At 36.9% G+C, this 27609-nt stretch overlaps 1 protein-coding gene across 2 annotated transcripts in view; it reads left to right on the top strand.

Annotated features, from left to right (window-relative positions):
* RASA2 (RAS p21 protein activator 2) overlaps nucleotides 1-27609 on the top strand; it is a 113052-nt gene that overhangs the window by 53904 nt on the left and 31539 nt on the right. For both annotated transcript variants that reach the window (XM_084902718.1, XM_084902719.1), the window contains exons 6-9: nucleotides 15363-15446; nucleotides 17179-17251; nucleotides 20917-20993; nucleotides 21973-22074. In XM_084902718.1, the coding sequence (XP_084758844.1) occupies nucleotides 15363-15446; nucleotides 17179-17251; nucleotides 20917-20993; nucleotides 21973-22074 (336 nt within the window). The remainder of the gene's footprint in view (nucleotides 1-15362; nucleotides 15447-17178; nucleotides 17252-20916; nucleotides 20994-21972; nucleotides 22075-27609) is intronic.

The following is a 27609-nucleotide window of genomic DNA, read 5'->3' as shown; positions in this document are numbered from 1 at the left end:
TACTATTAATTTTCACCTACTTTGAATTCCTTTCCTCCTCTTTTGCTTTTGAGTCATTTTTTTATCACCCAGACTCTAACCTTCTAAGTGTTCTGGAAATCTGTTCCAGCCCAGCTCACAACCTTTTCCCTCCCACTCAGATTCTTCCTTTATGTTATTAACAAACTATACCCTGACTTCCTCTGAATGTTTTCTCTATTTTTGTCTTAACTGGTATCTGGTTATCCCCTGAGATATTAATATATTATTTTCTCTACTGCTTTCTTAGTCAGAGGCTGTTTTTTTTTTGTGTGTGTGTGGTTTTGTGTGTGTGTGTGTGTGTGTGTGTGTGTGTGTGTGTGTGTTTTTACCATACCCACATACTTTGGAGCCAGGAAGTAGGATAAATGTTACTCTCTTATTGCTGTTCCAGATTATTATTTATTCTATTAATTGTCAATACCCCAACTCCTTTGAAGCATCCTCTTTCTATATAAATATATATTTTTGACTAGAGGCCTGGTATACCTCTAGTGTACAGGTGTAGTCCCTAGACCCGGCCGGTGATCGAAACGCAAGCATCTGGTATGGAAGGGCAGGTCCCAGCTGGCCTCTGGGCCCTGGGTAGCACCTAGGCCCCTGGGCCCCCACGCACCCTCCTCTACCTGAGTCATCAGGCCCCCGCCCAGCTCCCTCAGCATCTGGGAGTTGAGTGGCAGCCCCGCCCTCTGCTGCCACCACTGGTCGCCATCTGTGTCTACAGGGCTATCAGGCCCCTGCTTGCACCTGCCTTGACCTGGCGCTGCCCGCTCACCTGCTCCACCATTCTGCACCAGTCCAGCTCTTGTTGGGGCCCATCAGGGCCAGCAGTGCTTCCACTGCTGCCCACTGCCAGTGGTGTGTTGCTGATGCCCACCATGTTCCATGCAACCCCCTGGTGTTCAGCTCACATCATAGCGAGCGATCCAACTCTCTCGAACTTTCAGTTGAGGCGACAATTTGCATATTAGGCTTTTATTATATAGGAGGATTATATAGGATATTAAAGTATCTTTACAAGTACATTAATTACTATATTATATATCTTTTATTTAATTTTTTAGTTAATTTTTTTGAACTCTCAAAAGAAGGTTATGACCTTTAAGTATATTATTGTTTATTTCCTAAGAATAAAGATGTTCTCTTAAAATAACTAGTTATCAACTCAGGAAATTTAACATTGTTCAAGTAAAAGTATAACCTTAGTTATATTTAATACCTTAATCTACAGTTATTATATTTCACTTTCATTAACTGTTCCAATAATGTCCTTTAGGATATTCTGTTTCTCTCCATGAAAGAATTTAGTCCAAGAGCATGTATTGCACTTAGTTGTTATGTCTCCTTAATTTTCTTAACCTATACTGGCTTTTAGCTTTTCTTTGTCATACTGTTAAGATTTTTGAAGCATACAGACCAGTTACTTTTCTATTTAGATTTATCTACTAAAAACAGTTGAAGATTTATTTGCAGGTTGTTCCACCTACTGACAGCATATAGTGAAGCATACTCCTATGCCCAGTTTGATTATGTTATACATTTGAAACACAATTAGTTGGTTTGGTTTGTTTGCATTCAATTTAATGTTCCCCCCATCCTTGTTGGTTTACTTTTATTTTTTGAATATGTAGAATATTATTAGCATGACTTCAAAAGTCAGAACTATACCAAAAAGCATTATTCAGAAATGTTTTCAGTTCCTGCTCTCTGTACCCTGATTTCTACTGCTATAGTGTTGATTTTTAATTCTTATCCAAGGATAAGGATTAATTTTTAGAGAGAAAGGAAGGCGAAGAGAAAGAGAGAGAGAGAGAGAAACATTGATCATTGATGTGAGAAACATTGATCAGCTGCCTCTCATATGAACCCTGACTGGAGATTAAACCTGCAACAATTAGTGTACGGGACAACTCTAACCAACTGAGCCATCTGGCCAGCGCTCTGTCCCTATAGTTTTGCCTTTTCCAAAATGTCATATTTATAGATTAATATACTTAATAGTTTTGTGTCGGGCTTCTTTTACTTAGCATACTGCTTTTGAGATTCATCTACATGGTTGCATATATTATATCAATAGTTATCCTCTTTTAGGTTTTATTTTCTTGTCATTACTTGATATTAAATGGATACTGTTTTTCTCATTTTACAGATGATAAAATGATACACAGATTGGTTAAATATACCAGCTTTATGCAGGGAGTGGTAGAGTCTGGATTTGAACTCTGGCAGTTTGGTTTAAAAAAACAACAACAGGTTTTTCTTTTTAGATAATCACATATTTACAGGAAATTGTAAATTACAGAAAGGTTCTCTGTACTCTGTACTCAATTTCCCTCAGTGGTTACATCTTACCTAATTATAATACAATATACAAACCAGGAAATGGGCATCGTACACTGTGTGTGGGGTATTATATATCGTTTCATCACTATGTAACCGCCACCACAGTTGAAATATAGAACTATTCTGTCACCGTAAAGATCTCCCTCATAAGATTCCTTTATAGTTCAAACTAGAGGCTCGGTGCATGGATCCGTGCATTGGTGTGGGGCCTGTAGGGATTGGCCCACTGTGGGAGCGCCACTCATCACGGTCAGCAGAGCAGTGTTCCCACTGTGGGGGCTCACTGACCACCAGTGGGCAGCTAATGTGTTGAGTGTCTGCCCCCTGGTGGTCAGTGCAGTTGGTTGACCCATCATTCTGGTGGTTCTGCCATTAGGTCGCTGGGCTTCTATAGGTATAGATCTATTCCTTTCCCCATCACCATCCATGACCTTTGATTACCAGAGTTTCTTGTGAATAGAGTGTAATTGGTTCACTTTTTATATCTACTCTCCTAAGCTCTGTCTTTTATTTATGAGTTTACCATTTACTTTTAATGGGATTATTGACATATTAGGCTTAAAGCTGTCATCTTTTATTTCCTCTTCCCTCTTTGTCTTCTTTTTCCTGTGGATTACTTGAACATTTTTTAGATTTTCATTTTGATTTATCTATATTGTTTTTCAATCTATAGTGTATTTATTTTTTCTTTCTTTTTTTTTTAATATATTTTATTGATTTTTTTACAGAGAGGAAGGGAGAGAGAGAGAGAGCTAGAAACGTCAATGAGAGAGAAACATCGACCAGTTGCCTCTTGCACATCCCCTACTGGGGATGTGCCCGCAACCAATGTACATGCCCTTGACCGGAATCGAACCTGGGACCTTTCAGTCCGCAGACCTATGCTCTACCGCTAAGCCAAACCGGCTTAGGCTATAGTGTATTTCTTTATATAGTTTTTTTAGTGGTTGCTTTAGGTATTACATTGTACCTTTTTTAAAATCCCTTTAACACCAACCATCCTAGCTAATAAAAGGTAATATGCAAATTAACCATCACCCTGCTATACCCACAAACCACACCCACCAACCAATTAGAGCAGGTATGCAAATTAACCCCAACCAAGATGGCTGCGACCACAGAGAGCAAGAGGGAGGCTTGGGTTTCCCCGGCAATGGAGGAAGCAAAGCTTCTTCAGCCCTGGCCGGCTCTGGCCTTCACTCCAGGCTACAAAGTTTCAATTATAGAAGATACATAAATTCCAACAGAAATGGCTGCTGCAACAAGCAAGCAGGAGGCTTAGCTCTGCTCCAGGCTACAAAATTTCAATTATAGAAGATAAACCCCAGATACCAGGACCTCTACTTGGGTTGCGGGGGGGGGGGGGGGGGGGGGGGGGGGGGCGGGGGGGGCGGGGGGGCATGGCCGGCCTGCAAACCACCACAGGTCCCTCACCCAGGCTGCCCTACGCCCCAAGGGAACCCCCACCCTGATCCGGGACACCCTTCAGGGCAAACCAGCTGGCCCCACCCATGCACCAGGCCTCTATCCTATCTAATAAAAGAGTAATTTGCAGATTGACCATCACTCCAACACACTAGATGACTACCCCCATGTGGTCAAAGATTCTGCCCCCATGTGGACACAAGATGGCCAGCCAGGGAAGGCAGTTGGGAGGCACCAGGCCTGCAAGGGAGAGCAGTTGGGGGCGATCAAGCCTGCAAGGGAGGACAGTTAGGGGTGACTAGGCCGGCAGAGGAGAGAAGTTGGGGTCAAACAGGTTGGCAGGGTAGCGGTTAGACATCAGTCAGGCTAGCATGGGAGTGGTTAGGGGATTATCAGGCTGGCAGGCAGAAGCGGTTAGGGGCAATCAGGAAGGCAGGCAGGTGAGCAGTTGGGAACCAGCAGTCCTGAATTGTGAGAGGAATGTCCAACTGCCCAGTGGGATCGGCCTAAACGGGCAGTCAGATATCCCTCAAGGTGTCCCAGATTGGAGAAGGTGCAGGCTGGGCTGAGGGACACCCCTCCATGCACGAACGTGCACTAGGCCTCTAGTTTGTAATATAATTGTTTTAAATGTTTCCTTTAGGTACCTTCAGAACCACATCAAACTGTTACAATTTTTGTTTCAACCATTTAAAGTTAAAATTTTTAAAAGTTAGAAAATTATATTTACCCATATTTTTGCTCTTTCTGTATTCTTTTTCCTTCCTGTTGTTTCAAGATTCCTCCTTTTATCACTATCTTCATGTTTAGAGAATTTACTTTTTTTCTTTAGGGTAAGTCTGTCTATTGGTGATCCAGCCTCTTAATTTTTCTTCATCTAAGTATATCTTACACAGCTTCCTAAGGCTCTGCTCTTCTCCCTCACCTCCAACTCTATTTTCCCTCTGTTTTTCATTTTGGGTCATTTCTATTGTTCCATCTTTAAGCTCACTTATTCCTTCCTCTGTCTTCTTCATTCTGATGTTGAGCCCATTTATTGAGTTTTTAATTTTAGTTATTATATTTTTAAGTTCTAAAATTTCTATTTTGTTCTCTATATATTTTTTTTCCTTTGGTGAGAATTTCTCTTTTTTGCTAAAACTTTTAATTTTTTCATTTATTTCAAATATGTTCAGAATTTCTCAATGAATCATTTTTATGATGGCTGCTTTTACATTCTTGCCAAATAATTTCAACATCTACATGTTATCTCAGTGTTGACATCTGCTGACTGTCTTTTCTCATTGAAGTTGAAGATTGTCCGGTTTTTTTGGTATGATGAGTGGTTTTCGGTTCTCTCCTAGACATTTTGGGTGTTATGTTATAAGACTCTGGATCTCATTTAAATCTTCTATTTTAGCCAAATTCCTCTGACATTCTTCCAGTGGAGGAAGAGGAGTACTGCCAGTAGAGGTAGAAGTGCAGGTTTCTGACTTAACATCTGTTGATACCCCTTGAGTGTAATGTTCCTTGTTATTTCAGATTGGAGTGACAGTAGCGCCCCTTATCAGTGGTTTCACTTTCTATGCTTTCACTTACTCACAACCAATCACAGTCCAAAAATATTAAAAATAAATTTTCAGAAATAAACAATTATAATTTTAAATTGCACACAGATCTGAGTAGCATGGTGAAATTTCACACCTCCCTGCCCCATCCAGCTCAGGATATGAATCATGCCTTTGTCCGATGTAGCCACACGGTACTACCTACCGTTAGTACTTTGTAGGTGTCTGGTTATCATACTGACTTGTCACAATATATCCCAGTGCTTATGTTCAAATAACCCTTATTTGACTTAATAACCCCCAAAGCACAAGAGTAGTGATGCTGGCTGCTGGGAATCTGGATATGCCAGAGAGAAGCTGTAAAGCACCTCCTTTAAGTGAGAAGGTGAAAGTTCTCAATTAGAAAGAAAAAATTATATGCTGAGGTTGCTAAGATCCATAGTAAGAATGAATCTGCCCTGGCTGGTTTGGCTCAGTGGATAGAGTGACAGCCTGCAAACTGAAGGGTTCCAAGTTCGATTCTGGTCAAGGGCACATGCCCCGGTTGTGGGCTTGATCCCTAGTGAGAGACTTGCAGGAGGCAGCCAATCCATGATTCTCTCTCTTTTGATATTTCTATCTCACTCTTCCTTCCTCTTTGAGATATATATATATATATATATATATATATATATATATATATATGAAATTGTAAGGAAGGACGAAGAAATTCATGCTAGTTTAACAAGAGAGAGACCAGATTTATATAGCTTTTATTAGAGTATTTGGCTATAATTATTAGTTATTATTGCTAATCTCTTACTATGCCTAATTTATAAATTAAACTTATAGGTATGTATGTATGTATGACGAAAAACAGTATACATAGGGTTCAGTACTATCCATGGATCAGGGTGACTACTGTTTAAAGAAAGCCCAGGGAACTCATTGCTGTATCTTTCCTTGGTCCCAAGAGTTCGACTTGGTTTGTCTTTTCTTCACCCTTAAGATTTTTCTTATGTTTTATATATAATGTCCATGTTTCTTATTTATATTATTAGAAGGAATAGAGAGGCATACATCTACTCCATCTTGTCATGGAATTGGAAACAAGTTGTTTTTGTTTTGTTTTTTGTTTTTGTTTTTGTTAATCCTTACCCGAGGATATTTTTTATTGCTTTTTAGAGAGATTGGAGAGAAGGAAGGGAAGGAGGCGGCAGGGGATGGGAGGAGAGAAAGAAAAAGATGGAGACCGTGACATCAATTGATTCCCCTCAACAGGAGGGTCAGGATGGAACCTGCACGCCAGGTACCTGCCCTTGTTTGGGAATCGAATCTGCCACCCTTCTGCGCAAGGGCTGATGCTCTCACCACTGAGCAACACCCGCGAGGATTGTTGGGGGTTTTTCTTTTTGTTTGTTTTTGTGTTTGGGGGTTCTTTTTGTTAATTTTTACACGAGGATGTTTTTTTCCATTAATTTTTAGAAAGAGTGGAAGGGTGGTAAAGAGGAGCTGGGGAGGGAGATAGAGATAGAGATAGAGAGAGAGAGAGAGAGAGAGAGAGAGAGAGAGAGAGAGAGGGGAAGAGATATTAATGTAAGAGATACACATCAATTGGTTGCTTCCCCCATGTGTCCTGATGGTGCCTGGAAATGAACCCCATGACCCAGATTGAATCTGCAACCCTTTGGTGTGCGGGCCTATGCTTTCACCACTGAGCAACACCAGCCAGGGCCTTTTTTTTTTTTTTTTTTGTATGTTTATGAGTAGTATTCCATTATATGAAATTTTTTTATTCACTCATCAGATTATGGATATTTGCATTGTTTTCAGTTTGAGACTATTATAAAGAAAGCTGCTGTAAATGTTCACAAACTGGTTTTTATGTGGACGTACACCTGTCTGTATTCTTTTTTCTTTTTTCTCCTCTTTTTCTCTTAAGCCTCCATTGTCCATACTCACTGACTTGCAGCAACAGAATACCAGTGATAGCCTTATGGAATTCATTGTCGCTTTCTCAACTTGAGAGGTATTTTGAAGTTTGTGGTATTCTATGTTTCAGTAATGTTGAAGTTATAGTTTTCTGTGTGCTCCTTGGTTTTGAGGGGTTATGTGTGGAATGATTCATATCTTAGCAGTAGCTATTTTTCTCCAGACATAGAAGCTCCTCACTGAAGCATTTCTTATACGTCACTAAGACCATTTTCCACTTGTCTTTACCACATTCTTCTTACCTGCTCTTATTTCACTTCCCTTTATGTCTCTCTTTATTTTTTTTTAATCTGTCACTATAATTATTTTCTTGCAGGTTCCCTAAATCCTCTGCTCTTCATCACTGTTATTTATTTAGAAATTTTTAATATTAATTAAATTCTTCCTCTGCGTTCAATCTGCACCTGAATAGTGCTGGAGAAAAGGCACACAGTTAGATTGATTGTACTTTAAATTCATGACCACAAACCTTATATCTGCCCTGGAGTTTTATTGTGCTCTAATGCACCAATGAGATTTTCCATCACTACAGATTATATGGTCACATCTTCCTGTATTGGCACCCATATTTTTGTCCTTATGTGTAATAGTAGAGGAGTTGCCCCTTTTCTTATTGGGAGTGAATTTTTCCATTCGAGTTCCTGGATTACTTCTATTTCCCCACTCAGGGGCTTTCTTTGCTCCTTCAGATATCCCTTCTTCTGTTTCATCCCTTTTAGATTGTTCTCATCATCATGTAAACATGTTTTAGTGTCTCCCATCTTAAAAGACATACCTTTCAAGACCTCATCTCCACCACTCTCATTCCTATTTTTCTGTTCTCCTTCAAAGACAGATTTCTCAAAATATAGCCCTATATAATAAAAGCCTCATATGCAAATTGACTGAATGGTGGAACAACTGGTCACTATGATGCGCATTGACCACCAGGGGGCAGACGTTCAATTCAGGAGCTGCTCCCAGCTTGCAGGCCCCAGGCCAGCCAAGGTGGGTGCCATCAGGGGCCCCCCTATCTCCCCACAAATCGCCCCACAGATCGGCCCCGATTGCCAGCTAGGCCTAGGGAACCTACCTGTGCACGAATTTTGTGCACTGGGCCTCTAATTGTCTAATAAATGTAAGTGTGTGTACACACTAGCTCAGTTTCCTGAGAAGGCTTAGAGATAATGTCGCCACAGTAGTAATGAGCATACTTAGCACCCATATTTTGATTTCTAAATAGCATTCTCCAATCAATTCTGTCTGACAGATCTTTCTGTGGTGATGAAAATGTTTTGTATCTTAACTGCCAGGACAGCTATGTGTATGACTGTTAAAACTTGAAATATGGGTAGTGCACTAAAAAACTAATTTTTTAATTTTGTCTAACTTTAATTAAATTTAAGTAACTACAAGTGGCTAATGGTTACAGTATTAGCCAGAGCTGCATAAATAAAAAGAATTTGGACCTCTTTTTAGCAGTGGCTAATTTCAAGGCTTAGGCAGAGAAAATATAAGATGAGCTCAGAGCATCTGTGGAGTCAAAGTGTGAAAGAGCTTAAAAAATAATGAGGCCATGTAGAAAGGACATTGAAACCAACTTGAAGGAGCTTCAGATAACCAAATCTGAGATGATTTGAGCATCAACATGAAAAACTATGATGCTGGTTTGTTTTATAAAACCTGTAGAATAAAATAAATATCTATGGGTTAGTGCTGCTATAAATAAATAAATACCTGGAGGAGAAATGACTGCTTTTCCTTATAATGGAATTCTAATTACTGAATGTTGGGCAAATGATATAAATAGGTATCATCGTTGGCAAACACTATAGTAATTAATGTAGGGACAAATTTAGTTGCTAAAAAAGTGGGCATAAGTATGATGACAGATAGCATATCTGCATAGTCTCAGTATCCACACAAGGTATCTGATAGATGCCACCTTACCTGAATGATCAAAGTTAATATCATCTGTAATGAGACACCCAGTACCTCCTTGTATGTCCACCTGCCTTTTTGATACCTTCACTTTGATATCTCACAACATCGCAATTTAACACATTTAAAACTGAAGTACTGATTCTCATATCTATCCAGCTCCTCCCCACAGCCTTAGCAAATGGTATCACCATCCACCTAATTGCTCAAGGCATGATTCTGGGAGGCATTTAAAATCTCCTCACGCATTGGATCCATTTTTTATTGATTCTATACAATATTTCATGAATTTTCTAATTTTTAATAATATCTACTGACATGTCCTTATTTCAAACCACCAATCATTTCTTACCTTGACTATTTCAGTAGTTTCTAAGTTAGTCTTTCACTCTGCAATGCATTCTCTTTATAGCAACCCAGAGTAATCTTTTAAAACAAATTAGGTTATATCATTCCCCTGCTCAAACAGGTAGTGATTTCCCATTGCATTTAGAATAAAGCGCAAGTCCCTTATCTTGGCCCGCAAGATCCAGCACGTTCTGACCCTGCCTGCCTCTTTGATTTCATCTTGCGGCATGCTTCGTCTAGCCCTGTGCTTGCTGGCCTTCTCTCAATTCCTCAAATGTGACACAGTCATCCAGGTTAGAGTTCTACAGAAATCAATTCTTTTTACCTAGAATGCCCTTTGGCCATTCTTTTTTTTAAGCTGGTTCCTTCTCACCCTTCAGATTTCAGCGTAAATACCACTTACTCTAAAATAGGGCTTTCTATTATTTTTCCTTCATAACACTTACCACTATTTGTCGTTACTATTTTTTTTTTTCTTTCTTATCATTTACTCCTTCAAGTGGACTCTAAGCTCCATGAGGTCAGGGAACATGTTTGTCTTGTTCACCTTATTACCCTATTGCCTGACACTTAATCACTAAATAAATCTTTGAAACAATAAATGAAGAAAGAAGGTAGCATTTGTCTTTAAGAATGAATCCTAGCAAAAGTGAGTTTTTTTTTTTTTTTTTTTTGTTTTTTTTTTACCCCAGAAGGAACAATAGAGGCAAAAGTATGGGGGCGAGAATCAGCATGATGAGTGTTTGTTTAATTTTGCTGTTGTCAACATATTTTGTATTATGTGAATACTTTTAAATTTACCAAGACTTATTTTTTGCCCCTAAAGACTATTTTTTATAAATGTTAATAAAACATTGGTCTGTTGGTCTGTTTCTCCCTGAAGTTCTATCAGCTTTTACTTCATTTGTTTTGTAGTTCTGATGTTAGGAGCTTAACATTTAGGATTGCTATGTCCCCTTGATAAGTGGAACTCTTCATCATTATAAAATGACCCTCTACCTCTCTGTTGTGAAATCTACTTTGTCTGATGTTAATATAGCCATTTTGACTAGCTATCTTTCTTCTTTTTTTAATGTTTCTAATTCAAATTCTAAATATAACTTTAATTTATATTTATATCTCTTTCCTCTTAATAAAAATCTTAATTTCTAACAACATTAACATAATTACTTATCTTCTATATCTTATCTTGTGAGACATAAAAAATAAATTTAAAGTAATATTGCCAATTACCACTGACAGGTTAGTTACTGAATGAAGTTTAAGATATCTTCCTGTTACTTGTTCTAAGAATATATGTGACTAAGAATGTAGTCAAATACTGTGTTCTAGACCTTTAAAATTAATTATTTTCTTCATTAGTGGTTTCTCAGGTTTTTATTTTTAAGGATTGCTTCGTAAGTTTAATTTTACTTTTGAAATGTAAAAGTTTTTATGTTTCCAAAATCAGAACTTATATAAGATATATTTGGGGAGGTATCACATCCATTCCCAACTCTGTAGCCTCCTTACTCCTATATTTAAAAGTTTTGGATTTTCTTTCACTATTTTTGAAAATATAAGCAAATATACATTCCTACATATGTAAATAGAAATAAAAATATATTTACATTTCCCGCTCAATTCTTACACAAAGTATAGTGTTCTATAACTTCCTCTTTTTTAATAACATAACCTGAAAATAACATAACTCTGACTTCATGTCAGAGTAATTAGAGAATATTTACCTTTTTTTTTTTTTTTTTTTTTTTTGACAACTGCAAAGATTCCAATATAAAGATTTACTGTAGCTCATTCGATCAGAGCCCTACTGATAGACATTTGGGTTATTATTACCCATATACATACTGAGCTTTCTTTTGATTAAGTATTAGCAAAGTATGTATTTTTCCATTCTTTTACTTTTAACCTAATTTTTATATTTAAAGTGAGTTTCTTATAGGTAGCATATAATTTTCTCTTTTTGTTCAATCTGAAAATCTCTGCATTTTAATAGGCATGTTTAGACCATTTACACATCTTTTTAATATGTGTTTATTGCTCTGTCTTTGTGTGTACTAATCTTTTCTTCTGCCATATCGAATCTTCTGTTATTCCCATTTAGTGTGTTTTTCTTGTGAGGCCTGTGTTTTTCATCTCTAGACTTTCATTTTTAATTAAATTTAAACTATTGTCTGTGTCTATATCAAACATATGAAACAGTTATAATAACTGGTTTTTAATATCCTTATCTACTAGTTCTATCATCCATGTCATTTTTGGTCCTTGATTGCTTTTCTTTTTCATGTGGGTCATATTTTTTTTATTCTTTGTGTTTCTGCTTATTTTCTATTGGAACTATACATTGTGAAGTTGCTGAATATTATTGTATATATTCCCATGAACATACTTAAGGGCTCAGTTAAGTTACTTTGATTCTTTTGTGTTTTGCTTTTAAGCTTTATTAGATGGAATAAGAGTTGGCCTTTTGTCTAGGGCTTATATTCTCCCACTGTTGAGGTAGAACCCATGAATTACCAGGTTTTCTGCTGCGGCTGGTTAGACCTCCTTCTAGCCATTTGTGGGCTTCAGGAATTGTTCCCTTTGCTCTTATCAAATGGTTCTTTCCCAAGCCTCAGGTAGTTTCCTCATAAGTGTATGCTTATCAGCACTCAGCATTCTTGTACCTTTCTGGGGTTTGTTTGTTTTTTTCTGTGTGCAGTTTTCTTTCCTTCAGCACTCTGCCCTAGAAACTCAAGTCACTTTGGCCTTTCCCAACTGACAATTCTCCCTCTTCTTCCCAGGAAAACTATATAACTGTAAGCTGGGACATTTGGAGGGCTCACCTTATTTATTCCTTCCTCAGAAATGACTATCCTGTGTTACTGATTTTGTCCTTTTTTTAATTTTTTTTTTTTTTTTCTGTTGGGAGAGTAAATCTATTCCCTGTTCTTTCATCTTGGCTATATGTAGAAGTTAACATTTGTCTTTTAGTTAAAAAAAAATATTAAAAAATTCAAGGGCCCTAGTCGGTTTGGCTCAGTGGATAGAGCATCGGCCTGTGGACTGAGGGGTCCCAGGTTCGATCCCAGTCAGGGCCATGTACCTTGGTTGTGGGCACATTCCCAGTGGGGCATGTGCAGGAGGTAGCTGATCGATGCTTCTTTCTCTCTGTAAAAAATCAATAAAATACATATATATATATATATATGTGTGTGTGTGTGTGTGTGTGTGTGTGTATGCACAAGATAGGTATGTGTGTGTGTTTACATACTCGTATACATATGTGTGTGTGTGTATATACACACACACACACACACATATATCTGTCCAAGGAAAAGATTCAAATCACTCTATATTATTAACTAGTTTGGACTAAGTGTATTTTCCTTTGTAATTTCTAAAAATAAATGTATTAATATCCAATCTTTGTATGTGATGTATAAACAAGATGTAAGATAATATACTACATAGTATACTACGGTGGATATTTTCAACATTTTCTGCTCTTCTATGGTTTATGATATGAAACTGCTTGGTTTACCAATTAGAAGAATAATTGTATCCTATTTATTAGAAACATAGTATTTCATAATATATGTAGCAAATAAAATAACCTATATTTATAATATTACTTGTTTATCACAAAACTCTTACATTTAAAAATTGAGTATTCTGATGATTTTTATAGACTTGTGAGTATCATTGTTTTTGGGTATTATCATAGAAGTCTTTGTATACTGCACTTTTCTCAGTTTTTTATACTTCATAAAATTATAGTAAATTTCTATAATTTAGATTTCTCATAATTAGTGTTTACATAAGACATATTTTGTATTACAAGGAGAGTAATACAATATATCCAGGCACTGGGAAAAGGTAGAAGTATGCTAGACTTCAGACACAATTAAGAAAGTAGAAATTGAGTCTTGGCCCACTTCTTACAAATTTTTTATTACCTTGTTAGCCTTATTTTGTTACTTTCTTACATAACCTTTTGAGTCTTCTTCTTTAAGATAGCATGATGGTACTCTTTGATGCTCTTCTCAGAGGCATTTGTGAGAACTGGATGTTTTGTGAAAATGCACAGTAAACTGCAAACGCTATATAAAATCAGGTTTAGCCTGAGAAATGTAAGTTTCACACAGCATGTACAGTGGGAAAGTTTGACTGTACTTAAGCCTAACATTAATAACCAGAATCATTATCTTGGCCTGTGCTTTCTTTGGTTAGTTTCAGAAATTTTTAAAATTTGTTTTTTATACCCAGTTTAATAGAAATGAGTCATATTATCATTTCTTTCTTTACTCAGCAGTACACCATTTGTACTTCACTAATATGATCTGTGGGTTGAGAGAAATAGGATGTTGCTCAGTAGCCCACATCTTTCAGTGAAGAATACTTTTCAGCAGCACTGACGACTTTCTCTGAGGCATTAGGAAATGCAGATATTAATCTAAATTCATGAACTCAGTAATAATTCATGAGGAAATTTGAGGAGCAGGTCATTGAGTCAGATTCTGTGATCTCTGTAAATACCAACTGCTGTTACCCATGGAATGGATTAGATGCCTTCTGTTTTTATGGTTTAAACTTTAAAACATTTTCAACAGAATGATGTAGGACCTGTTACTGAGAATCAGAATAAAAGGCTACATACAGCATCATCTGAGGCTTGCCCTCCATATATGAATCAGATTTTGTTGTTGTTATTTTGAGGTTTTTTTATTTTCTATATCTATTTTCATTGTTATTTATATAACATGATAGTTGAATAACATGCAATTAAATCAGAGCTTTCTGCTTCACATTTTTTAAAATCTGCCTAGCATTTTTTAAAATCAATTTTGTGGTAAAAAACCCTCTGACATCACAGCCTGTTGCTGTGAGAATAGAACATCTAAAAATTGGCAGCACAAATTTATTTAACAGGGTAGCTCAGGATAAGTTTAAAGGAAAAGAGGCCAATTTACAATTCCCATTTTTCAAGTATTGACTTGGCCCCTCTAATTCCTAAAGATATCTAACAAATATGAAATTTGAAAATTTACATGATTAAGAAACATTTTCACTGAAACCAGTGGAAGTTATTCCTACCCACCGGTCTAGTGTACTTGTCAGAAACTGGGCTGTGAAATTAATGAATTTTGGGATGCTTCATGTGATGCATAGGCCTCTCCATCAGGTTCAAATGTGGATCCTCAAAGTACAACCAGCATTAGGGCCGATGGAAGTTTCCAGAGAAAGGCCAGGATACCCTGGACCACCCAGGAGGTCCAAGGGCCCACAACGCCCGGTTTTTCCCCTCCTGGCAGGTACTTGGCATCGTTCATCGTTCCTTTATGAATCAGATTTTAACGGGAAACCACAATTGTTTCTTTGTTTCTCATTCATGTTTTAGCAGAGGATGTGCCACCATAGATCTGGCTAAGTTTTGTAGTTTCACCTTTAAGGTTCACACCGCTTTCTTTTCCGTTTTAGAAGCCACAGCAGTTTTAATATATATTGTCAAACCACAAAATGTACCTTGTTAGATATTTAGTGGGGATATGTGTGCTAAATATTATTTGGTAGTCTCAGATCATGTGTGCTAAGTATAATATTATTGTATAATCCTGTTTTGGAATTCTAGCATAAATAAATGCATGCATACATACATATATTTGGGGTAGGCGTTGTATGTACGCATACAACACCAAGCATGTGGAAAACAATTTTCACTCTTTGAATATGTTCATTTGTATTTAAAAATAATGTCTTATATTGCTTAACCTGAATATTATATCTTAATTTTCTTTTATTCTTCCTTAGCATCAAGGCATGCCATGGGTTGCCTCTCATAAATGGACAAAGCTGTGACCCTTATGCAACAGTTTCTCTAGTGGGCCCTTCTAGGTAATATTTATTAAATTACGAGATTTTTAAGTTTTAAAGTTTGATGTAAGAATTATAAAATTAAGGTTCTAAAAGCAAATGCTAAGTAACTACTTATGACACAAAGTAATGTATTGAAAGAAAAATCTTTAGTGAGTTCTATTATACACTTGTAACAACCAAGTCCTATTTTTATAGAAAGAAAATGGGTATCATTTCAAATCTGCCAGACTTTTAGGCTGTGGGGAAAGAACATCAATTTTATAGTAGTTAAAATGTACTTGAAAACGTAAACTTCACTTTCTTTATTCATTGTCAGCCTTCCTACTGGCAAATGTCTTAGGTTTTATGCAGAATAAGGCAGTTTCCTCAGAATAAGGCTGTTTCCATATTGTTACCTGGAAAGCAGCTCAAGGCCAAAACTGCCTTATCTACTCACAGCATTTGTGCTGAGGGAATCCGAGTAATAGACAAAGTGCTCAAGTGCCAGGACGTGGAGCGCACCCACCAAACCATGGGTTTTACTTCTTAGTCAGGCTCATTGAAGGGAAGCCTGGAGCACTTTGTTCTGTTTTGTAGTTTATAACTTCATTATGGTTTTTTTCAGAGCCTGGCTAGTTTGAAATTTATCTACAACTGAAAGGTTTAGAATCAGGAAACAGAGCACAACATTCCCTCTCCACCACTGGTTCTCACCCTTTCTAATGCCACGACCCTTTAACACAGTTCCTCATGTTGTGGTGACCCCCAACCGTAAAATTATTTTCATTGCTACTTCATAATTGTAATTTTGCTACTGTTATGAACCGTAATGTAAATATCTGTTTTCTGATGGTCTTAGGCGGTCCTGCTAGCGGTTCCCACAGGTTGAGACCATTGGAAAACAGATATTTACATTACATTACGATTCATTCGCGCATCAGGCCTGGTATTTATTGGATACTCAAACAGTGGTACACTATTAACATACATGGTTTTAAATATAAAAGGAGCTAGATACCCAATCCTTCATGCTGTCAGAGAAATTTGTATGTTAAAAATATTTAACCTGGTTGAGCTGTTCTTGTTTTTTGTCTTTGTAATCTATACCTGACAAGCAAATTCTTAAGTGTAATTGTTTAGTGACATACAGATAGAAACTATTTGGCATATGAATTTTTTTTTATAAAAAAATCAATATTGGTTTTTATATTGTAATATAATTGTATATGATGTTAACTTTGGAGGAGGCTGGGGAAAGATTGTGTGGGACTTCCTTATTTTTTTCCTAACTTACTCTGAATCTATAATTACTTCAAAATAAAAAGTTTTTGTTTTTTTTTATAAAGCTACATTGTAGCTGAAGCCCAGAAACTAAATTGAGTGCTTTTCATGTTTCTCAGGTATTTTTCAACATAGGTAAAGGCACTCTGAATCTCATTGTCTTCCTTCTGCCATTTATTCTAAGTTGCTTATATATTAGAATGTGTTATTAAAACCTCTGATATAAGCTTGGCAGTCAATCTGGTATAGCCACAGAGAAAATCATACAATTTTGCTAAATATCAGATACACAAAACTTGTGTATTCTTATATTTGAATTTTTAGACACCACATTTGCCAACCCCCTCCCCCCAAGTAGTATTTAAAAGTGCAGTCTTCCTGAGGCATCTTAACAGCTAAACAGAGGTCAGGCTCCCTGGTTGGAAATAGCATGTTTTATAATTGTGTGCTGTTAAGTTCTACAAGGTAAAACTCTACCACATTGGAACAGGAATGACCAAAAGAAGACTAAAGTAAAGAAGAAAACAAGCAATCCACAGTTTAATGAAACCTTTTATTTTGAGGTAACTTTCTATTTTATATAAATTTTAACATTTAACATTGAATGTTGATTTACTTCTTTTTTCAAATTACTGCCATAGTAATCATTTCACCAACTAATGCAACTAAACAGTTCTCTTCTGAAAGCAGGAGAGCCATGGTGCAATGCAGTTGAGGCTCAATGTGTAAAATAAATGAAGGCAGAGCCTTGATTGATTGGGGATGGGGAGTTCTAGGGGCATACCTCAATATCACATGTCGTCCTCAATATCACATCCTTCTCTGTGTGTCTCCCCAGCTCACCCAACCCTCCACCCTCCCCTCACACACACACACCCCTGACAAACAGTGACCACAGGAGTCTTCTGCAGAGTACTGTTTGAATACCACAGTGAAGCCAGAACAACTTAGTTCTGTTGCTCTACGTTCATTAATGGTTGTTACATCCAGCCTGGAGAAAAGATAGGGGCAACTTGGAGTAAGCAGATGGCCCTCTGGAAATCAAGACCTGACCTGCTTATTATATCCAAGCATACCTATTAGACCTGAAACATTTATTCAAAGGACACTTTGTTGAGCTGATTATAAAGATAAGATTCAATGTCTGCTAGTGGAGCAAGAGACACAAAACACACATGCAAGTGTATCTGCAGCAGTAAAATGATGTAGATATTGGGAATCAGATGAGCTCTGCTCCAGCTGAGTTAGTGAAGTCAGAGGAAAGAGAGTATTACAGAGGAACATTTTGAGGTAAACAGAAAGTTGTGTCCAAAGATAGCAAATAGTAATTTGACTGGAAGGTTTATGTAAGGGAATAATGTGAACTAAGCTTAAAAAGATAGAGTAAGACCCTACCCGGTTTGGCTCAATGGATAGGGTGTCAACTTACAGACTGGAGGGTCCCTGGTTTGATTCTGGTCAAGGGCATGTGCCTTGGAGCAAACTGGATCCCTAGCCTTGGTCTGGGCACGTGTGGGAGGCTAATCAGTGTGTCTAATCAGTGTATCTCTTTCATATTGAGGTTTCTCTCTCTCTCTCTCTGTCTCCCTCCCTTCCCTACCCCCCGTCCCCCCGTCCCCCCCCCCCTCCCCCTCCATTTCACTCTCTCTAAAAAACAATGGAAAAATATCCTCAGGTGTTAACAACAACAACAACAAAAGTAAAACTACAATCAAAGATCCTGGGTGCCTCCTGAGGTTCTTAAATGCTAGCCATTAAATATTTTTGAGCCTGGAAACTGTAAGAATAATGCTGTAAGGTTAATGGGAAGAATTAACCATGATCTGTGGACCAAATGGCTGAGGGAGAGAGGACAGAAATCGAGATTGTGATTTAAAAAGGTAGGGGGGAGGGGAGGAAGTGGATCTGATCCAAGAGAGTAATATGGAAATAGAGAAGAAGGGACAGATGAAAAAGGAATGACAAAGGCAAGACAGTGGATTAGTTATAGAACCAAAGACAGAGGGAGGAGTCAGCTATTGTCTTCATGATTTCATATCTTGAGAAAGAGGAAAATCAAGAGAAGGAAAAAAGACGTGGTTCATTTTGAGGCATAATTAGCTTGAGGTCTGGGATGTAAAATCCTCCAATAAGCAGTTTGTGACTGAAACTTAAAATGGAGGACAGGTGCAAATAAAGACTCCAGACTTGCTTACAGAGAGGCAAGAAATGCAGGGGGAAGAGGTAGGGCCACAGTAAAGGAGGAAAGTGAAGACAAGCAGTTTTGGCACTCACTCGGTATTCAACTTGGAGCACGTCTCTTCATTTCTGTACTTGAGCTTCCTCATTTTTGAGATGAGGATAATAAATCTAGCTGCCTGCTTCAGAGCGGTGATCTGATGAACAAAGGAGATAATGGATCTGAAAGCACTTTGTCAACTATTGAGCACTTGCAGGTCTTAGGACAAAATAAGAAATAAAACCTTAGAGAAAATCCATACTCGTAGGTTCTGTGGAAAAAGAGGTACCAGAGGAAGAAGCGGAGAGAGCAGAAGGTTGCCAGGATAGTGCCTGGGCACCGCAAAGAAAAGAATGTTTCTGGAAAAGGAGATACAGTGTGTGATTGCTCCTTCAGATAGAGGGGTCAGTGAAGGTGAGAACTAAGAATCCATCATCCGACTTGGTGATTAAGAGCAGGGTTTTAGGCGGGTGACCTGTGAGGAAGTCAGATATGAAGAGTTACTGTAGTGAGTGGGTGGTGAGGAAGTGGAGGCTATGAAGATGGTTTCATGGTTTTCAGATATTTGTCTGAGAAAGGAAGGCGATAAAGGGACCATAGTTTAAGGGGAGAATTTTTCTTAGCCTTCAGTGACATGACAAACTGGTAAAGAAAGCTGTAATTAAATCAACTAGTGGAGACCACAACCCTAAAACGACATAGCTGGAAAGCTGCTAAATATTCTGTTAGGGTCTTCCCCCGAATCTCCCCTAAAATCTCAACCCTTAAAACCCTTAGGAAAGAGGACCCAGTGCACGCTCCTTCCTGGGAGCATGCCTTTCCCTTCTCCTCCTCCTTCCTCCCCACCCTCCCAAGGGTCTTATTTTTCACTTCCTGACTCCCAGACTCCCTGGGCCCGTCCTTCACTCTATGCCAGGGATGGGGAACCATCCACCTGTGGGATTTGGCCTGGCCCTGCCAAGGCAATCACAGGCTGGACTTGAAATTCAATAAATCTAGGAGCTTTTTCATAGCAACATAAATTTATATGAAATAAATTATATTAGCAATCCTATATAATAAAGAGCTAATATGCTAATTAGACTGAACAACAGAATGTCCTTCTGGACAAAGCTGGGGCTGTGAGGGCTGAGCACAAATTTCATGTATCGGGCCTCTAGTTATATAAGTAACCAAATGGCCCTTCGCAGAAAATAGGTTCCCCACGCCTGCTCTGTAATGTTTTTTCGAAGCCCATTTCTTCTAGGAATTACTTTTTCTACCTCTGTGATTTACCAAATAAATATTCTCTTTTAAAAAAAAGTGAATGCTTACTGTGTATTAGGTGTGGGTGGAGTAGTTTAAGAAAAGAGGAAGACCATACTATCTTGTTGTGAAGAGGATGGAGAAAATTCAAGTAGAAAGGACTTAATGGGCATGGACAAGTTCAGGTGGATTGTAGTTGAGGAAGTTCCTGCTAATGGCCTTGATATTTTCAGTAAAAATGTGAGAAGGAAGTATAAGGGTGGCATAGGGATCCTGAGAAATACGGGACTGTGCAGCTTCACTGAAATACAACACTCATTGAGTCACCACCAGATTACAGTTGAGCCAGAGAATCTAATGTTGCTTTATACTGAGTTGATAAGGAAGGGTGTGGAGGCTTTTGGTAATTTTTTTAAATCCTCATATACTTACTGATTTCAGAGAGAGGATGGAAGGGAGGGAGGAAACACACATCAGTTGCCTCCTATATGTGCCCAACGGGATCAAACCCGCAGCTTTTTGGGGTATGGGATGATGCTCCAACCAACTGAGTCACCCTGCCAAAGCTTTTTGATATTTTTATACCACCTTGTTCTTCCATGGCTATTTTACATTTAGCTTTTGGGCTAAAATATTGCTAGGCATTTTCCTCTGTTTATAATAAAATAAAAGATTTTAAAGGTAATGATTTTAAAGATAATTTTAAGTTCATGAAGGAAAAAGATATTTCAAAAAAAATTTTTTACTAGAATATTCTGTTTACAGGTAACCAGATCCAGTAGTTACACCAGAAAATCCCAGTTCCAGGTAGAAGAGGAGGACATTGAAAAGCTAGAAATTAGGTATGTGTCTTGGAGTTTTACACAATTTCTTTTTTCTGTGCCAAAAATTATCCTAAATTTAACTGGAAAAGGTGAACCATTCTTAATAGAATTCTCTTTTGTAGCAACTTGGTTGATGAAACTTAGAGGAACATGCATCTAACTTCAATCCAAATTATCTTTCCAAAATATGATTCTTGACAGAACAGTCTTTATAATAGAAATAGTCTTATAAACAAAGATGAACTAATTTTCACCTATTTTATATTATTTTTAAATTTTAATTGCTCCTTAAATTTCTGAATCATAGCATAATGGATACAAAAAGTATATATATAGAAAAGTAATTACATATTAGCCTTACACATTAGAAATAATGTTTTTATTCTTCTTAACATATCTGCTGTCTAACAGAAATTTCAGTGAGGTAAGAAGTCTTGTAAGATAACTCAACAGGTGCATGTGTTTGAAGTTTGTGCATTTCCTAGATCTTAAACACCTGTGCTGTTTGGAAGGGGAAAGTTTTTGTAAGTGCATGTGTAGGTGTGGTGTTAACAGTGTGTTCATCTATTCTAAAGGATATGTTAATCACATGTTTGGAATGATCGGGTAGTATATTTTTCTAAATTGTCTATCTTTACACATTAACTGATTCTAATTGAGAAACTGTAGTTTCTTTTCTCCAATTCAACAAAGTAACTCTGTAGTCCTTATTGTTACAAGTTAAAATATTAAAATAAAACCTAGACTTTGAAACTAAGAAACTTAAGTGCTTTCTTTTAGACTATTTAAAATGGTTACTTTCTGTGCTTATAAATAAAAGCTACTGCGATATTTTGCTTTCTTAGTTAGATAGTGAGGTATATGAAGATGCTAACATCTCTTTTAAGCATGTAAAATTAATGCTGTGATCCAAATCAAAATAATTTGAAGCTATTTGGTGGTTTGAGTTCTCTTAAGCATTGTTTGCAAACAAATAAAGCCAGTTTTAAATTTTCAGGATTGACCTGTGGAACAATGGAAACCTGGTCCAAGATATCTTCCTAGGGGAGATTAAGGTTCCTGTGAACGTGTTAAGAAATGATACCTCCCATCAAGCCTGGTAAGAAGGCAAACATTCTAGTGAACTCTCTGTACATGCAAATAAGTGCTTATAATAATCATAATGAAATAAGCCAAAATCATTAACATTAATTGATCTGGTCATTAATTTATTCTTGCAGAAATACACTGAGTGGCCAGATTATTATGATATCTGAACACATAATAATCTGGCCACTCAATGTGTTGTGTATAAATATATATATATATATATATATATATATTAGAGGCCTGGTGCATGAATTCATGCATGGGTGGGAGTTCGGCCAGCCTGGCCATGGGAGGGGACATGGCCTGCCTGCTGGTCAAATTCCTGGTCGAGGGGACAATTTGCATATTAGCCTTTTATTCTATACGATATACACTGAGTGGCCAGGTTATTATACGTTCAGAGGTCATAATAATCTGGCCACTCATTGTATAAGTACATTGATAGTTTTGTGACTTGACCTCTGGTACTGAGACAAAAGTACTAAATTGTCTAAATTCAAAAACTACAGGAGATATTGGGGACCAGATGAGCTCTGCTCCAGCTGAGTTAGTAAAGTTTGAGGAAAGAGTATTGCAGAGGAGGAGCATTTTGAGGTAAACAGAAAGTTGTGTCCAAAGATAGCAAGTAGTAATTTGACTGGAAGGTTTATGTAAGGGAATAATGGGAACTAAGCTTAAAAAGATAGAGTAAGACTGTTCAAAAACTAAATCCTACCTCTAAGGGGAAATGGAAAACATTTTAAATATCACATAAGAGTTGCCCATGTAAGACAATGCGTGGTCACAAATTAATATCTGCAGTTGAGAAGTTTCATTAATGGTCATGAGAACTATGGATGTTTGAAGGCAAAGGGTTTATTGTAGGGAAACAGCTGTTTATGGGCTCTAACCAGTGGTTCTTCACCACACCCCATTGAAACGTACGATAGATGGCCCTAATGTTATTTCCTAAATGTCTAGGGTCTGGCTATTGTTGAGCTGATTCAGTTAATACACTTTTCAGGACTCTGGTGGGTCGGCATTGGTCCAACATTATTTTACCTTTTAGGACTCTAAAAATTTTGAGAGTCTAAAAATCAGTCTTCAAGAGATAACTGCTTGAGGACAAAGGAGTCCAAAGCGAAGAATGTCTGATGGCCAACCAGGAGAGGCAGGCTCCTCTAAGGACAGACGAGACTGGTGCCCATGGTAAGAAACATCTCAACTCCTCTTCTGGGCAACTGAAACCGAGTTCTAAAAAGTGGGCCTTAAAAGTTTAGTAAATGAGAAAAAGCATGTTCTTTCACACTCACCTGAAATGTTAAACTGGTAACGTCAGTTTAGTGACGTTAAACTGGTGCTAAACGAAACTTAATGTTTGGGCCTTAAATTGCTGTTCACTTCCTTAGCATAACTGGTCTGCAGCTATTGTTTGTTCTGTTTATGATACTTAGAAGCTCTATACCCTGTACTTTCCAACAGGGTGCCCCGCAGCCCTCATGCTGGACTTGGGTTTCAGCTGAGTGTGAAAGAACATGCTTTTTCTCATTTACTAAACTTTTAACGCCCACTTTTTAGAACTCGGTTTCAGTTGCCCGGAAGAGGAGTTGGAAATGAGTGTTTAGATGTTTCTTACCATGGGCACCAGTCTCGTCTGTCCTTAGAGGAGCCTGCCTCTCCTGGTTGGCCATCAGACATTCTTCGCTTTGGACTCCGTTGTCCTCAAGCAGTTATCTCTTGAAGACTGATTTTTAGACTCTCAAAATTTTTATTTTTAGCTCTTGCTAATACAGATCTAAGGTTTATTGGCCTTTATGGTTATGTTTTGTATGTTATAATTTCTGAACTGCATTCACAGAAGAGGGGAAAATTACTTAGTCACTGTGAAAAATTAATAAATATTTGTTACCTTCCCACCCACCCCCATCCCCACGTCTTCTTTCACCTTTCATAAAGTACTATACATTTTACGATGAAAATTTAGAACTCAGTTTTCTTAGTCTTTAAAATAATATGTCAAACTACTCATTACAAAATGAAAAGTAAGTTGTGCTCCTAGAGCCCCTCAAAGTGAAGTTGAAATGTGCCACGTAGCCTGTATATTAGGTAAGACTGTCTCCAGGAAGGCCCTCCAAAAGTGGCAGAACTTTGTCCAACGACCTTGGCAGGATGGAAGAAAACTAACAAACATAAATTAAATTTATTCATATATATATTTTTAAATTCCTTTTAAGTAGAAATTACTTAGCCTCCTTTGTCAGTTGTAGAGCTATAGCATCCCCTTGTGGGATTGATGGGAACTGCAGGAACAGTCAAGAAAAGCTTTATTTACCTTACAAGACTTCAGGCATATTTTTTCTAATCTTGATATTATGAAAGATAGAGAATAATGATCAGTAATGTTTTAAAAGCATCAATTTCATTTTTCATAGAATTTCTACTTAGGATTTACCTATTATAATCCTTGTCTGAAAACTGATTTTTAATGGTTCCAATTTGACTATCTCAAATTAAACATGATTCAGTCATTTCCCATTCCTTTCTTGACTCTTCAATTCCTTAGTAATGATGTGTGTTCTTTGTTCTGAAACTTCTATGAAATGTTAAGATTAGCTTGTTAGTGTTGATATTAGTTAACTTTAACTTGAACCTATATAGATACTAGAATTTTATTTGACTTTTTGAATAAGTAACATATGGTTCACAGTTTAAAAAGCAGAATATGTCACCTGCTTCTGTCCTCCAGCTAAATAATTTCCTTCTTCTGAGGCAGCTACTGTTTTGAGTTTTCTGGTGTTTTTTTTAAAATATATTTTATTGATTTTTTACAGAGAGGAAGGGAGAGGGAGAAGGATAAAGAGTTAGAAACATCTATGAGAGAGAAACATTGATCAGCTGCCTCCTGCACACCCCCTACTGGGGATGTGCCCACAACCAAGGTACATGCCCTTGACTGGAATTGAACCTGGGACCTTTGAGTCCACAGACCAACGCTCTATCCACTGAGCCAAACCGGTTAGGGCTATTTTGAGTTTTGAAAATATTTTATGTATATACAGACAAATACACATATATTCTTCTTTCCCTTTCTTTACACAAAGGGACATATTCTGTACCTTGCTTTTTTTCACTTATCAATTTAGCAGAATCTCAGTAAGTATTTGTTGTCTCTGACTGGGTTAAGACTCTGGCCCTCGCCCGAATATAGACTCCGGAACCAAATGCCCTGGTCCAAATTCATCTCTGCCATTAACTGCCGGTGTGGCCATGGACAGATTACTCCGCCTATTTGCCTTGCTTTCTTGGACTATAAAATAGGGGCAATAGCATTAATACCTGCACCCCAAAGTTGTTAAAGGGTGAAATGAGTTTAAATAAAGTGATCCGCAAGTGTTATGGCCATGGGCATAACTCATGCTCTCATCATTGTAGTTATTGCTGCTGTCATTACCATTATTCTGCATCAGTACATATAAAATTTCTGTCCTTTTTTTTTTTTTTTTAATATACCAGTATTCCTTTATTTGGAATGTTATAAATAAAAAGAATGTAGTTTAATCATATTTTACCAGTTACCTCAATGTCAGAGAACTTAATGTTTATAAAACCATTGTAAAGTTACACAAATTGGTACAATTTGCACCCAAATGATTTAAAACTGTAAAAGTGTGCATTAAGAAAAGAAAATAGGTATAAATATATTCTCATGTTATAACTTTTAATTTTGAAAGTATGATTCAAATAGTAAATGAAACAAATGATAGGGGTTTTTTCCCACACATAAAATAAACATTTACTTACACATATTTAAAAGTAGATTAATATTTAATTTGAGATGAGTTGGTTTCCTACTTTGCCAATTTGAGCACCTAATTTTTAATCTCCTATTTTAGTAAAAATCCATTGATAATGGTTATCTTTATGGAATCAGAAATAATATTCAAGTATTATAGAGCTGCCTTTGAGCAGTTATTTTCTAGCTTATATAGCATTATGAATAAATAATTATAGTTTTGCCTACCTACCTCATTTTCAATTATATGGACCTTACGGTTAAAATTTCCAAATGCTCTTAATAAAAAAATTTTTTAATTAAAAAAATAATAAATAAATAAAATTTCCAAATGCTGATATTTAAGTATATTAAGGAACTGTCAAAACTACCAACTCCTGCGAGCATAAGGATTACTTTTATGCCTCTCTAGTTGTGAATGAAAAAATAAAGTAGGTGCAGAACAACTCACTGGCACATTCATGTAATAATTTATCTTTATTTCATGCTTCTTACTCTTTTAAACTGAAAAACTTTATTCAAAAAACTAGAAGAAATGTATTTCAGATCTTTCTTTTTTTTATCCCTAGTCCTTAGGCATACCAGATAGCTTCTATTTAATATATCTTGTTGTTTTTCCCTTTAGTTCTAGTTTATACAAAATTCCTTAATTTATGAGCTATCCTTCAGGTAATTTAAATTGAGCCTTTTGTAACGAAGTTTTAAAATAATAAATCACATTTATATAGATATTATAACTAACTATATTTATCTAGAGTTATTTATATATTTAAGTGGTAACAGTTATATATATACAAATAACATTTACATAGTATTTACTGTGTACCAGGCATTTTCTATGTGCTTACTTACCTCTTTAGAGTTGTTGTAAGGATTAAATCATTTAGACACTATTATTATCCATTTATTAACAACAGATAAGATAACAAGCACAGAAAGATTGAGGAGTTTGCTCAAGGTCACACAGTTTGGGATTTGAACCAAACTCTCTGACCCCAAAGTTTGTGCTCTTAACTAACATATATATAAAAGCCTAAGTGATTGTTAACGACCGAACAACCTAACAATGGAAATGACCAACCGAGCGTCGCTATGATGCTCACAGACCATCAGGGGGCAGACACTAAGCGCAGGAGCTGCCCCGTGGTGGTCAGTGCACTCCCACCGCCAACCTCCTGCAGCCCCACCCCCTGTCCGGCCAGCCCCCCATAGACCTTGATCACCAGCCAGGCCGAGGGACCACCCCACCTGTACACAAATTTGTGCACCGGGCCTATAGTGTACTATAATAAATTTGTACTTTGGCATACATATTTTTTAATATGTTTAAAACTATAATAAAAAATACTCTGTTTTAAGCTATCAGCAAAGACTTGAGTGGCCTTTGCCTATAAAATATTTTTTAAAAGAAAATTGAAGTGCTCTCTACTCATTGAAAAAAAATGATTTTTTCCCCCCAAGAAATAGGTAGGACAATGAAATATTTTGGAAGTACCTACTAGATTTCAGGTTTTAGTCCTACAAACATCTTGATTTCTAAACATTTTTCTTTCCATGGATACTTAAGCTGTCTCTATTTTTACTTTTTTTTTTACTTTTAACTGGAAAAAAAAAAGTAAATCTGATTTTTACAAATAAACATTTTCAGTAGTTACACAGTTAATCTAATAATATAAAAATCTATTTATAAACTTTTAATCACTAATTTTCTTTAAAAAAGAAGTCCAAATTTTTTGCTTTATAAAGAATTTAAAACAAGCCTGTGAGGGGCAG

This window comes from Pipistrellus hanaki (genome assembly GCF_964339955.1).
Source record: "Pipistrellus hanaki genome assembly, chromosome: 13".
Lineage (NCBI taxonomy): Eukaryota > Metazoa > Chordata > Mammalia > Chiroptera > Vespertilionidae > Pipistrellus > Pipistrellus hanaki.
The sequence above is the reverse complement of the archived record's forward strand: the minus strand, read 5'-3'. Positions and strand labels throughout refer to the sequence as shown.